The sequence below is a fragment of the Accipiter gentilis genome, chromosome 14 (assembly GCF_929443795.1).
Source record: "Accipiter gentilis chromosome 14, bAccGen1.1, whole genome shotgun sequence".
NCBI lineage: Eukaryota > Metazoa > Chordata > Aves > Accipitriformes > Accipitridae > Astur > Astur gentilis.
The window spans coordinates 16,945,771-16,959,708 of NC_064893.1; the positions used below are offsets into that span (position 1 = coordinate 16,945,771).

At 42.6% G+C, this 13,938-nt stretch overlaps 1 protein-coding gene across 4 annotated transcripts in view; it reads right to left on the reverse strand.

Annotated features, from left to right (window-relative positions):
- Positions 1-1,611: 1,611 nt before the first annotated feature.
- RALGAPB (Ral GTPase activating protein non-catalytic subunit beta) overlaps positions 1,612-13,938 on the reverse strand; it is a 64,717-nt gene continuing 52,390 nt past the window's right edge. For 3 of the 4 annotated variants that reach the window (XM_049816209.1, XM_049816208.1, XM_049816211.1), the window contains 7 exons: positions 13,663-13,828; positions 12,443-12,565; positions 11,555-11,691; positions 10,647-10,755; positions 8,293-8,371; positions 7,584-7,732; positions 1,612-5,808 (listed from right to left, as the gene is read on the reverse strand). In XM_049816209.1, the coding sequence (XP_049672166.1) occupies positions 5,615-5,808; positions 7,584-7,732; positions 8,293-8,371; positions 10,647-10,755; positions 11,555-11,691; positions 12,443-12,565; positions 13,663-13,828 (957 nt within the window). In that variant the 3' untranslated portion in view covers positions 1,612-5,614. Of the gene's footprint in view, positions 6,978-7,583; positions 7,733-8,292; positions 8,372-10,646; positions 10,756-11,554; positions 11,692-12,442; positions 12,566-13,662; positions 13,829-13,938 lie in introns of all 4 variants that reach the window. The other variant, XM_049816210.1, reaches the window with a different exon arrangement.

Here is a 13,938-nt window from a genome sequence, read left to right on the forward strand (position 1 = left end):
GGGAAAAAAAAGAGGGGGGCTGGCAGTAGCTTAGGATGACACACACTGGTGCAGGATGAGTCTGCGGCACCCCAGGTGCAGCGTGTGGCAGGAGGGATTTGGGCCATTGGGTGACCTGCCACCAGACTACCTGCATTTCAGCGTGGCCAAGCACAAGTTCATTTATTGAGGGACAAAGAGCTTGTCCACTTCAGGCTGAAAACCTGTATTATGAGAACCGCAGCAATAAAAAGGATTTTTGCAGAGGAGATGTCAGCTGAAGAGCAGCTGCCTGTACAGCTGAAGCATGGCCAGAAATGGCCCTCTGCAAAATGAAAATTGGGGAAAAGCCACTGGGAAAGCAATAGGAAGAAGCCTGTAGTGGGCGAGAAGCCTGCGGCAGCAGGCAGGACACATGGCAAGGACAGCCAAGGTTTCCCTGTCCCCTGGGAGAGGGATGGACCGCTCTACCCCATGACCTTTGCTTCCTTTGTAGGGAAGGAGAAAGCATCAGACCTTCAAAACCAACCCCAGAAAGCCCTCTCTGCTACTGGCCCTATGCTTTGGGACTGCAGATAAAGATATTTCACTATTTATCACTCATTTCTGTGATTCTTCAGAGATCAGCGTGGGACCTGCCCTAACCTTCCCTGGAAGCGACGTGGCAAAGAGCTCAGGCAGGTGGCCCAAGGCAGGAGGGAATCTGCTGAAGTTATCAAAGAGGGAGCTGGCAGGAAAACCAACATTCACATTGCCCTGTTTGAGGTTCCTGGAACCATCATCAGGTCAGTGGTTTTGTTCCAGGTAAGTCAACATGCAGACAGCTGATGAAAGGCTAACATCCCGAAGGTAGCATCTCACATTCAGAGCTGCAGTGAAGGTAAAATGCCATGGACAGCACAGGGTAACTGACAGGTAACCACCAGCTGGTGCCCCAGCAGCAAAGCACTGAGACACACAGACAGGGTTCTGCCAGACCAAACACCACAGCCCTGACCCAGGGAACCCCCAGAGAGAGTCAGCAAGAGCTTGTCACCTCCCTGGGGAGCTTAGAGATGGTCTGACAACAGAGGGGCACTGACAAACCCTACCTTCTACCACAGGTTTCCTGAAGCTTTCCTAATTCCCCAGAGCTCGCTGGGTGCATCACCTTCGCAGGACACAGGACGCTCCTGCACTGCTGCCCAGCTCTTCTCCTAATCCAAACAATCGAGAATATTGTTAGAGCTGTCTAGAATATAACAGAGCAGTCTCTAACAGTAGCAGGACTCTGTGCTGCATTTTAACCACACAGCTTTACTGTGGGAACTTCTCCAGTCCTGCTCACAGGGTGTCAGCAGAGCCAGCTGCGCAGCCAGGGGACCTACACCAGAGATCGGAAGCAGCATCTTGAGCAACCGGAGAATATTTGCATTGCAGGAGCATTGGGTCTCCCTTTAAAAGCTGTGTTTCCACGTTTTCAATCCCCACACCATCAAGATGCAACATGATTCCTTAAATATAAGCTGGTACACTGTTACCATAGCTGCTGCGTTTACTACATCCATCTGCTGTTTCCCTGGGAAACATCTCTATTGGCTGATAATTTCAACCAAAGGCATCGGAAAATATTACAAATCGACAATTGCAAAGTTACTAGATAAGAATCTTTAAAATTTATTGGACTAATTGTATTACATTCAATATTTGATGTGTTTCTCCTGGACAAAGAATTGGCATAAATACAAACAAGCCTTTGTGTGCCTTCCCTAAACAAATAAGAGATAAAGTACTAGACAAGGAAACATAGTTCACATCTTCATATTTACATTTTGCCTTTACTTTACAACTTAGCGCCAGGAATATTTACAGAAAAATACAATAAGAACAAAAAGATCATATCTTGGCAACATACAGAAATTCATACAAATTGTACATGATTTGAAGCACATGATATCTGGCATTCTCATTTCTAATTGCTCCTGCTAAATTCCATGTGGAAAAGGTCTGTGTTTGCCTTCAAAGACATCACTCAATTACGCAATCATTAAATCACATCAAATTTGTCTGTTAGATTGAAATTTAGTTCTCTTGTCTTTCTGAGCATGCAGAACCTCACAGGAAAGAAATACAGTCACCTATGGAGAACCCAGCACATATAGCCTGTTGAGCAGTGAGGGGCTGCTCTTCCCTATGGCCTTGTGCACACGTTGCTATCCACATAGACACCTCAATTTCCACAGGCACTGTCCTTCCCATCTCCCACTGCTGTAAGGTTGCAACACCTTTTTTAAAAGTACCTTTAAAAAAAATGCTTTTCTTTAAAAGAGTCTTTACTAAGGTACTAAAACTTCTGTAATTTCAACACTGTTTAACAAGGTGACAATGGTCCCCCCTCTTTCTGCACCATTAAAAGGATGCCACCATTTAAAGCAGAATTATGAACCCGAACAGAAGGGTCTTAAGAAAAGAGAAAGTCTCAGTTTAGTTATTATGGCAACATTTGCAACTCAGCTTTTGCAGCACTATGTTACCTGCAGAGTCTAGACTAACATCAAGCTATGCACAAAGCAAGTGGTCAATACTTGTCAGCTCTGATGAATAGGAATGCAAACCCAAGCCACACAAGTTGTGAAGTTGAAAACTCAATACAGCAGTTTGTGAAGAAAAAAAAGTCTGGATTCTTGACTAACATGTTCTTGCAATCGCAACTGCAATAAATCTCATTTGCTCTAACCTTTTTGGGGAAAAAAGCTCAAGGCTATACCCTGGACTAGTTGAAGCCATCAGAGTTTGGCCCCTGACTTTGACAGGACAAGGATTTCATTCCCAAATCAGTGTTTTACATTTTATATGAGGTTGAAGACCTCTCTGTGCACAGGGGAAAGAGGGACACTCCTTGCAGACACCTTCCACCGGCACAGGTCTGCCAGGGGCACTTGCTTCTGCAACTGGCATCCAAACCAAGTGGGATGGCAACACGTTTCTGTAATCACAACACTTTTATACTAAACTACAACTTTCTTGAAGGTTCACCTTTCAAGGTAGTAAAAACCAACGCTTACGGCCAGGTCACACCACTAGTGTGTAACATGTTAACCAGCTGGTTTTACAAATCAAATTAAGCAGGTTATAAATGCCTACCCCCCCAGCAGTGGGATCAGCAGCAACAATGTGCGCAAAAGTTATCTTCTTTCAAGACTTCTGAAAGTTGCATTGCTTTCACAGTTGTTACTGCTTAAGTGGGTGCCATACCCATGTTTTAAATGAACATGGAAACAGACCCAAGACTATTCTTCAGCCAAGCACAGACCTTTTTAAAAAATTAAATTTTCAGGCAGTCCATTTGGCTGTCTTGGGACTGGGGAAAATATCCAGGGTTTCCCCAAATGCACACACCTTTACGTTACTGAGTGTACCCAAATGCCTGAAAGAACTATCTTTTGCAGCTCATTACTATATAAACCAGTGACTTTGCATATAACATACACTTAGCTATGGTACATGGGTTCTGTTGTTACGTTATTGAAGATGTGCAGACATTTGATTGCTCAGTATGTTTGTTACACATGCATTGGTCATGCGTTTTAAATCAGTGGACTAAAGTGTGTTTGGCCATTAATTAGATCCAATAGGTACATACAAGATGTGGGTAAATTTAGTGTCCGTGCATTAAATTGATACTGGCAAGAGTCTGGCAGAAGAATGAAGCTGTTCAATTTCCCTTCACAACTTTGCCAATACACCTTAATACTGCCTTCTGACTCCTCCTGCCATTTGCAACCTAGGCATCGTGCAAGGGTGGGCCAGCCATCACGTTAACTTCTACAGTAGTTTTCTTTATGTGGTTTCACTTTTCTACTTGCGATTCACTTGGATCAAAATCCAGAGCTCCGGAGTCGAGAGGCTAGTGTGCCTGTTCCCTGCAACAAGCACATGTCACCTAAAACCCCTTTGGCTGACATCCTGAAAGTCCTTTCACATGTATTTTTAGGGGGCTGTGTTTCCATTAACTCTTCGTGAAAAACCACATGAAAAGACAGGAGCAGGGTGTGTGCTTGGCAGGTAAGTTGTAATGAAACAAGTAAGAATGTTTCAGGTCAGAACTGTTGAAAAAGTAACTCTGCAATATCAAAATTAAATGACTGACAGGTATTACTGCAATGCATATTAAAAAGCTAATAACACTTTTGGAATAACGTGAAGAGCTCCCCAAATTCCTGCTCACACTTATAGTCTTACATTACCTGCTTACTGGAAGGAAAAGGACACGTGTTGCTGCCAGTGATCACAAACTGCATCTACCCGGGAGTGCCAGTGATGATTCATTACTGCAACACAAGTTAAGATTGCGCTGGGAGCCCGAAAGCGCTACCAAGGCTGCCAGTGCCCACTGCAGCTTTTATATTCCAGGTATTAAATTTGTAGTTGTAAACATCCTTTCCCAGCACATCCTTCCAAGTCCCGAACACATGAAATCCACAGTCTGAAAATGAAAGCTTCTGACCTAGGTGAAAGGGAACCACCACTGCTGAGCATGAGAAAGCACAGTAGATTCAAAACAATTTTAAATCCAAAGGGGTTTTCATGGAATGGCAAGGTAATGAGGAAAAAGAAGAATTATTGAATTTTCTTTTCAAGTTGTTTTAGTCTGTTTAACAGGAGCTTCTGAAAAGTGTTGTAGAAGCTGCGAAAACTGCTTATGCTATAAATATCAGGCAGGAGGCAGCCCCACAGTCTCAGATTTCAATCCAAGGGAAGGAAAGCAAGTGATGTTTATGCTTTTTATGGAAACAGTGAGTAGGTGATATAGACACTTCAAAATAAATTAAATAGTTGCATAAAAAAAATTTAAAAAAATCAAGCTACTAAAATTAAATGTGACATTTTGCAACAGACCTGAAAGTCATAACCTTGTTTTTATATAACCAAGAGCTCTTATCTAGTAACAACTCATGTTGGAAAGTCAGGTAATTTCAGGCGGTGTTTGTTGCCAGCATGACAGAAATCTCCTATGCAGATGGACTCGCTCCCAGCCACAGAGGGAACTGTAAAATACAGCATCTTGGCTATGAATTTCATGACCTGATGTTTCCAAGCAATCTTCCTCCTCTTGCTTTTGGTACACAAATTGGCTACAAGCAGTGAAGGATCTTCTGTTGAGCTCTGAAGGGGGGCTGAAAATGTCTTAAGTTCTTGCAGGGATAGTTAATGCTCTGAAACAGACTCCTCGGAGAGATCCTGGCTCCCTTCTCCTTTAACATGTGGGTGTAGCGAGATGTCTGAAGGCAGGTCTGTTTGTATTTTGTTTTCCATCCTTATATGCAGAGATGGCTTTGTTTTGATTGTTTTCCTCTCACAGAATGAGACACAGTTCCTAATTAGTCTGGAATAGATGATTGGGTGAAGAGATTATGTTGCTAGCATCCAGGAAGACTGGAATCAAGTAATCTTTTGAGGGTAGGTGAATTAAGTCAATATCCCAACTGCAATCTTTTGAATTCATTTCTCATTCCTCCCACATGGTATCTGCTGACTTGTGCTAGAATATAATTTCCTGAATTCCAGAGGGCTGACGAAATTGTTGTTGTTATTTAACTGTTTTCATTACTGTAGCCACCAAGCTCTGATCTAATTGTCCTGGAAGGATAATGACCTAGGGGTTGCAGTTCTTGAGCCCAACCTCCTGGAAAAGCGAGGTATAAAATTCTGGCTCCAGCTGCCTGTTCCGGTATTTATTGACAATGTCTGCTATTTTCTGTTTTCGGCGGACATGTGGGGGGTTGTATGAATCACTTTCCAGCCTCTTTCTCCGACAAATATTTATTACTGTCTGCCTCACTAAAAAACCTGAAAAAGAAACAACATTTGAATCAAGTTTAAACAAATTCAAGTCTGTCCCCCCTTGCTGCCTTCGCAGCTAATGACAATTTTGGGTACTGTCCCATCTAGAAATCCAGGGGAGATTCTCAGCACCACCAAGTCAAGAACTTTTCTCAATGAGTAGTTGATAACAGATAACCATGGTCCCAGGCCTGTAAGGACATTTTACTGTGAGAAATGAGTAAGAAATGGACTAAGTCATTGGTACCCTAAACTGGCTGGACAAGGAGGAAGACTGGCCGGAGCCAAGCAACTGCCTGCAACAGCACCCTCAGGACCAAGAGGGGAAAGAGTCCAGGGCAGCTAATAAAAGAATCACAGTTGTACAGCCCCTAGCCATGGAGCATGAGGATTTGCAGAGCTCGGGTGGGCCCTGAGGTTGCACCAGGTAATGCCAGGGGAGCCTTCAGCATGAAAAAAGTACCCATCAGTATTTTTTTCCAGTAGGAATTGCAGAGCTGTCTGCAGAGCTGTCCCCCCTTGGAACAGGGCATGAGGAAAGACTTGACAAGAATGTGGTGGGGAACAAGTTCCTCACTGCTTTGCCACTGTTACCTCTCTAACTTACACTGCTGTATATGGCAGGGAGGAGAAGGTTGGGAACCAAAGCAGTAACATTTGGTCAAAGCTGGCAGTAGACTTGATCCTATTTTATTCTAAAATGAAATTCATATGCCTCTAATGAAGTAAGTGTCTATTAACCCCCTTGCTGTTTCACAAGGACTTTCTTACGGCACAAACAGTGTCTTCTTTATTTAGGAGACTTGATTCCTGAATGCACACAAGCCACATCTGCTGAATTTAGAGACGAGACAAATTTCATTATATTAATTTCATTAAATTAATAGTCCTTATGCAGCTGAAAAACCAGCCCAACTCTAGGAAAACACACCTGATTCTTTTCCAGTACAAGCCATTGTCATCAGCTGCATTCACAAATGTTGTTTAAAGGCCCAGTTTGGCTTCAATTTCCCCATCACTGAATTAAGCATGCAAAAACCAGAACCTGAAAATTAGCCCCAACAGACCCCTACAACATTAGTTTTATGGTTACGTACAAGTATCCTAATGTTCGTTTATTCATTTTGCTCCGTCTTGTGAATTGCTCACTGGAGTGAGATTTCCAGTTACTGAAGCTATAGTAGCACGGATACCAATACAGATCCATTAATACATCCAGGAACACAGGAAGAGGCAGATAGCACACACAGATCCCTGCTAACACATGCCTGCACTGTAGGTTAAGTACTTTTATTGAGCACATTAAAAAGTCCTCAATTGCTGTGGCTTTTAATCCCTATCTGGCTTTAAAAACAGAAGGAACAAACAGCACGCCAGCACAGTCCAAAAATTCAGCAGTACCTTCTGGCAGTCAACATGCAGTAGCACCTTGGCTCTCAATGCTAAACACCAGGGTCACATTTCTGATCTCTCTTATCTAAATAACAGGCATTTACCTTTTCCTTCCACCATTACTAGTTCCAACCCTTCACTTCTGCTACAATTGCAGTGGAGCCCTTCTATGCTGTCAGCTAAATGCTGACCACCTGCTCCCTCTACTGTTCCTGCTACCCCTGTTGCTGCAAAAACATGTTTTTATTTCGTTCTGCCATGCCCAATACTTATTTCCAACGAAAAATTCCAGACCGCGTATTTTGCAGATACATTATTTAAAAAAAAAAAAAAAAAAAAAAAAAAAAAAAAAAAAAAAAAAAGATTGGTCCTAAAAACCTTTAGCTTACCAAGAGCTCTCCTACTGACTATCATTCCATCCACCAATGGAATAACCATATTGAATTTCCCAGTTGCTCCTTGTAGTTTTATCCTGAATAAGCCAGTGTTTAAAGGATGGATGAAGATCACAGGAACTTCCTTCTCGGGAATGGTAGATCTTAAGATAAAAACCACAACTGTTAAAACAGTTTTATAGCACTGTTTCAATTAATCTACAGATGAAAAATGACCACTTTAAGTGTTAAAAGAATGTTAAAAAATGTCTTGTGGCTAAACCAGCAGGACTCCTGGGTGCATCCTCTGGACTTTAGAAGGGTTTTATCAACTGTACTGTTTCTACGATCTTCTGTCACCACAGAATTTGAGAATCCTGCAGACAGGGCTTTAAGCCTCACGACACATATGCAGCATTAACCACCTCACAAGGGAGTAAGTCAGGAGGGAGGCTAATCGCAGACTCAAGATAAGATCTACACATTTTCCATTCCTTAATTTATGTTTAAACTGCAATGATATGAAAAGCTCTTTCATTTTTTCAACCAAAATATCCACTGAGGAAACTCATCTGTCTTTTTTAACATGACTAACTAGAGTTTTTGGGGTTGCCTCTAAAAGCTGAAGAATGCAAATAATGTCACTTATGACTTCTTCTAAAGTGCAGCCTAAACTGCTGTCCACAAGAATCAAGAAAAATAATGAAAAGAGCAGCAGTCTTACCTTAGGGAAGTGCTACTATTGGCTGTGGTTTCCACACCAGTGCTAGTCTCAGACACCAGATCAGCAAGGGGGAAGTTTTCTGTAAGAACAGGCAGCACTGAATAAAGCTTATCTACCCCAGGTTTTGGGTTTTTTTCTGGTTTTGTACAAAGAAAGATTATTTATCATCAGCCAAAACCATGCAGTCCTCAAGCATTTACACCATGGATATTCTTGCACTGCTAGTGATGCAAAGTCCTTGTTTTTAAGCTTAAGCATTCATGGAGTGTCTAGACACACCTCAGCCATCCTGTGCTCAACAGATTAGGTAACACATGTCCCAGACCCTCAATTCTCTCAATCCCAAAGGTCAAAATCTCTAGAGGAACAGTGAAAGCAGAAAGGAGGTGAAGTACTTCAATCACAAACAGAGCTTTCAAATTATTATTCAACAGCATCTTCACCGATCCACAAGTAATCAGCCTCAAGAACAGTGCTGGGAATTTCAAACAATACCACTTCTCACATCTACACTTCCCTTGAGCCCTGCTCCAACAAACATGGTATCATTCCTCAAATCTAAGCTCTGTAGATCCTCACCATAACCTACAACTCTGCTGCCATGCACTTGGTAACAAGTGACTGCATAATGAAAGTGCAGGAGAAGGAAGTAACAGCTTGGATCCCTGGACAGGTACGTGGCACTTCCCATTACCTTGTCTAGGGGCAGGAACTGAGAGATGTTGAGAGTCATTCACAAAAGTACAGTTCAGACAGCAGGGCAGTGCTGACATCTCTTTCAGCAAAAAGCATAAAGCCCAAAAACACCTTTTGCCATCAGAGCTGGGATGCTAAGAATATGCAAAAGCTGGACCTAGCAGAGGGAGAGCATGGAGGGCCATGGAAATACTTTGAGATGGAACAAGAGGAAGGACAGACAGTTGCCACGGGGGCGATAGCCTAGACTACAAAGTGACAACTTTTCCACTGTCCAGATTCAAAGATGTACAAGAAGCATAAGGCAAAACCCAAGAACATAAGGAGCATAAGGCAAAGCCTCTGGGCTAGGAGCCACTTTCAAGAGCTGCCCCCCCTCCCCTCCCAGTCTAACTGCCATGCTTACTGAGGCTTGCAAACTCATTGCTTCAGGCCCAGAGCTCTGGGAGATTCCTACAGCTGCTGAAAGAAGCAGCCAAGCAGCAACATGCATGTGTAGCACAGTTGCTGCCTCTGCAGTGAGCTGGCTTTAGCTGCCACCCAGGAAAGTAGTGAGTCAGGGACACCAGTTTGGGAACTGAAGCGGCTGAGGGACTCCGGGAGCTAAGGGAACACCCTCTGGGCTGATGTCTGGATAAGGGAATGATGCTGCAGAACTTGAAGTCCACGTCCTGGTTCCAGTAAAGCTCTGAGGGATGTGCTGTGGAGAAGGTGGTCTTGAGAATTTACACCGACACTTTACAGGAAACTTCCTCTTGATAACCCCCATTCTCTTGGTTGCTTTCCTCTGGGAGGAGCTAAGGGCTTAATTAAGGTCCACCCTTACTGCCAGACTAGGAACCAGGATTAGAAATGAAAGATAAAGTATCAGTTACTGGCCAGTACTACAAACTCTGTTGGGCTAGGCCAGTACAGAGTGGCTGTCACATAGCGCTAAAGCCAGGCCACGGCTTAGAACCAACACACAAGAAGCTCTTGGGACAAAGGACTCCTCAAGCCTAGTAGCCAGCTGCCCACCATTGTCCAGGCCATGGCTGTAACAGGATGGGCAAAGCTGGGTCTCTCCCAGGTCAGCCAGTACCCAGAGTCAGAGAGGAAACACCAAACTAAGAAACATTAAGTTGCATGAGGAGCAGGACCCTGTCTGAACAATGGAGCAGAAAGGAAGCTTGACTGCATAGCATGAAATGGGCACCTTGAGCACAGAATAAATAAGCCCTCCCACAAGATGGAACAGAAAGTTTAAAGGTACCATCAAACCAAGAAGGATGATGATCTCTTCAGCACAGAAGCAGAAGGTGGCAGAAGTCATTTTTTTAAAAGGAAGAACAACAGATCCACTCTGAGGAGACAGCAGCTGAGGGGAACTCAAAAACACACTGGCCTTGTGTGTTAAGCTTAAGAAGGTGCATGACAGCATTTCACATGTACTACCAGAGCTAAAATAATCTGCAGACCTACATGCCACTGATTCATGTACACCCCATGGACCACCACTCAAATATCAAAGAATATTTTAGAAGAATGTTTTAGAATCTTAAAAGAGTCAGTTACAGACATTAATAAGGAGTTAGCATTTTATAGAGGAATGGAACAGAGTTTTTCCTCTGGTTCCTGCCCTGTTGTTAATTTAGCAAACAATAAAAACTTCTACGCACCTATATCATCATAACGTTCCACCCAGACCACATACACTTTGGTTTCAGGTCCCATTGGTGGAATGGTCCGGCCCTGAGGCACCCTCTTGGATCTGGAGGTAGGACTGAGCTGTTTTGAACACAAGGGAAGAGCAGCATTTGCAAGTGTTCTGAGCTCAGTAATGCATCCAACAAGCATCTCCACAGCTGCTCCTTAGTCTTTCAGGTCTTAGACAGGTACAACCTATTGAGATGGGGCAGCTGCAGTGGAACTACCCACTGAGAAACAGTAATCTGGGTCTCCACAATATTTATATTCAACAAATTAATATATTCAATTTTAAAAAGTTGGTTCAAATTTTTCTTAATGTTCTCAAAGATCTTAAATCAGTAACTAAATATACATTTGGAAGTGAATTCTATACAAGAAATAAGCAGTTGTAAGTCCTTTGCTGTTACAGCAGTCCATGGTTTTCTGCTTTGCTACCATACAAAAGCAATTTCACATCTGATACTTCAGACACAACTGACACATACTATTTTAAACTGCGTAGGTATGAAAAGTGTTCATGTCTATCCATCCTAAATTTCCAAGCATGGATTTGAGTCTGAATTACTTTGTAAATACTGCATATGCTTTTTCCTGCATGCATTTCAAGATTTCAGTATGCAGAGTATTACTACTTAGTATGTTTAAGTTTTATATTTAATTAACATAATCTTGCAATCTCCTACTGCAGGTGCAAATTCTGGTAGGACCAAAGCAGATGTTAAAGATTAATGGCTAGGAACAAGTAGCTCCACATGCTAGGAAACCAGATCATACTATCAAAAAACGCTGTAGCATTGCCAGTGTGCTTCTTGGAAAAAGAAAGAAAGAAAGAAAAAAAAAAATCAAAAGCCATTTTTCAATGCAAGTTTTGCCTTACCCGCTGGGAGGGATTAAGGTTGTCTGTATGATTGGGGAAGAGTTCAAGTGTCAGAGACTGCTGCTTCAATATTCCTGGCAGCAGATCCATGTTGGAGTCGCTTTCTTGGTCGGAGACATTGCTTTCCAGTGAATCAGCTGTAAGCCAGAAGAAGAAAGGTGGGTTTTGTCTTTTCTTCTGCCAAAAACTTAAGCTGTCATCACATGTAAGGTTTTGAAACTAAAAAAGGTTGGGAAGGTTTTGAAACTAAACGTACATAGATTTATGGTCAAGTTAATATAGTGCTCAAAAACAGGAAGAGGATTCAGTAGTGGACAACTGCCAGTTATTCTGGCAACAGACTGCAATTAAAGCACTCCCTGTGGATTTAAAAGTGTCCCATCCATTCTCCTATGGAAGAAGTCTCCTCCTTCCCATGGCTATCATTTCCTCACAGCCCTTTCATGCCATAGAACCGTTGCACACAGGTTTTAGTGTGCAGAAGATGTCATGAAAGCTGTTACTCACCTACATAGCAGTTGTGTGCATGCTCCTCCATGTGCTGCAGGAGCACATCATCAAGACAGGAGAAAAAAAAAAAAGCATCACCAGTTGATGGCGAACCATACGCCCCAACCTAATGCACCCAGGGTAACAGCAATACTGCTGTGCAAACCTGGACATAAATTGAGGCTTAGACTGAGAAAAAGGGTCACAGAACAGATAACCACTTTAGGAAGGAGTCTAAGGATTAGGAATTTTAATTTAAACAGCAGCAGCTTTCTGACAAGGATCTTGCTAGACATACTACTAGTTAGCTTATTTAAAAGGTTCTGCTTCTGAAAAAGCTCTCTAACAAAAGAAGTGTTGTTTCGGCTTTTGTAAACAGCATGTACAAAGTGATCTTACTTAGGGACTCCACTGGTGATGGGACAACAAAAGCAATTTCTGTCAGGGCATCCGCATAATACAGCACCTTCTTCTGCCCATTGAAGATACTTGCCCCAACATCTTCTGAAATAATTAGATCATCTGAAATGGACAGAAAAGGAAAGTTTACTCAAAAGGAAGCTCTACCTCTATACACTGCCTCAGGAGAAGACCTTCCAATACAAGGTGCAATCAGGGAGAAGAAATCACACAAATCATTTTAATAAATGAAAAAGATTTCACAGTTGGATCTCATGGCTAACAACTATTCTCAGAAAAATGTTTTTGTTATCTTGAAGGAAATGGGATTTTGGACTGGGAGAGGATTTATTTTTAACATATTTCCATTGTACTGCATACCCTATTTCCCTCAGATTGAGTAGTCTAGTAAACACGTCTGCCACAAGAATTCATCTAGTAGCTATTTCTAACCATTCCCTCTAACAGACATCATTCAGTTAGTCATTAAATTTCCAAAGGATTCTAACATTTGTAACTTCAGTCTGATACTATTCTAGAATCCAAGCCAGTTTCTACAGACTCTCCTTTATGTCTTTTCTTCTGCCGAGGAGAGTTAGAAAAAGGCTCTCTTAAATCAAACCCAATGCAAGAAAGCTTCTTGTTCTCAGCCCCCATTTATTGCCTCATCACAGTTGGTCAGTGCATCAGGCCTTCACAGTACAGAGAAAACAATTCTTTGGTGGACCCATGCTGTAAGTAAATTACAACCCCCGACACCCCCCCTTCCTTTACCCATACCACTACCAGAAAGACTAGCAAGGACTTTAAGCTGAATTATTTCTCTGATCCATTTTACAGAAGCCTTCCTGGGATAGCTGCCTCAGCAAAACCAATGGAGCAGTGAAATTCAGCATGCTGACAAAGAGGTGGCTGGACGCATGCAGAAGCCTCCGAGCCATGCTTCACCATCAGGAAAGCATTCCTGCATCTCCAGAGGTATTTCTTGCTGAGGCTACTTCCTTGCAACAACATACAGACAGTAGTTTTGCTCACTTTGACTTTTGCTCACTTTAATCTAACATTTACACATTCCTTTCTAGTAAACATCAGCATTTATCTGAAAAAAATATGCAAGTGCTCAGACAGGTATCCAGGAGCAAGAAATTTTAAATTTACCATCTCCTAAAGGAGCCTAAACATTTTAATTTAATATTACACCATATATTACTACGTCTTACCTTGTTCAGGTCCCTCTTCATCACTGCAGCTATTGATTGACCAGCTTGTTGAGACATGGCCAGTCCACCCAGGGTGCTTGCCCACATCAACGGACCAGCCAAGAGACAGCAAGAACTCCAGGAAGTGTGGCTGAACAATTCTGGAAGACTCCATGTTCTTCAGGATCTGAAACAACCAGCAGCACCATGGTAGGTACAGGAGACTCCAGGAAGCAGCTCTCTTCCTCCCCACTTTTTTAGTCAAAATTTTGTGTCACCAGCATGGCTTTGCCCAAA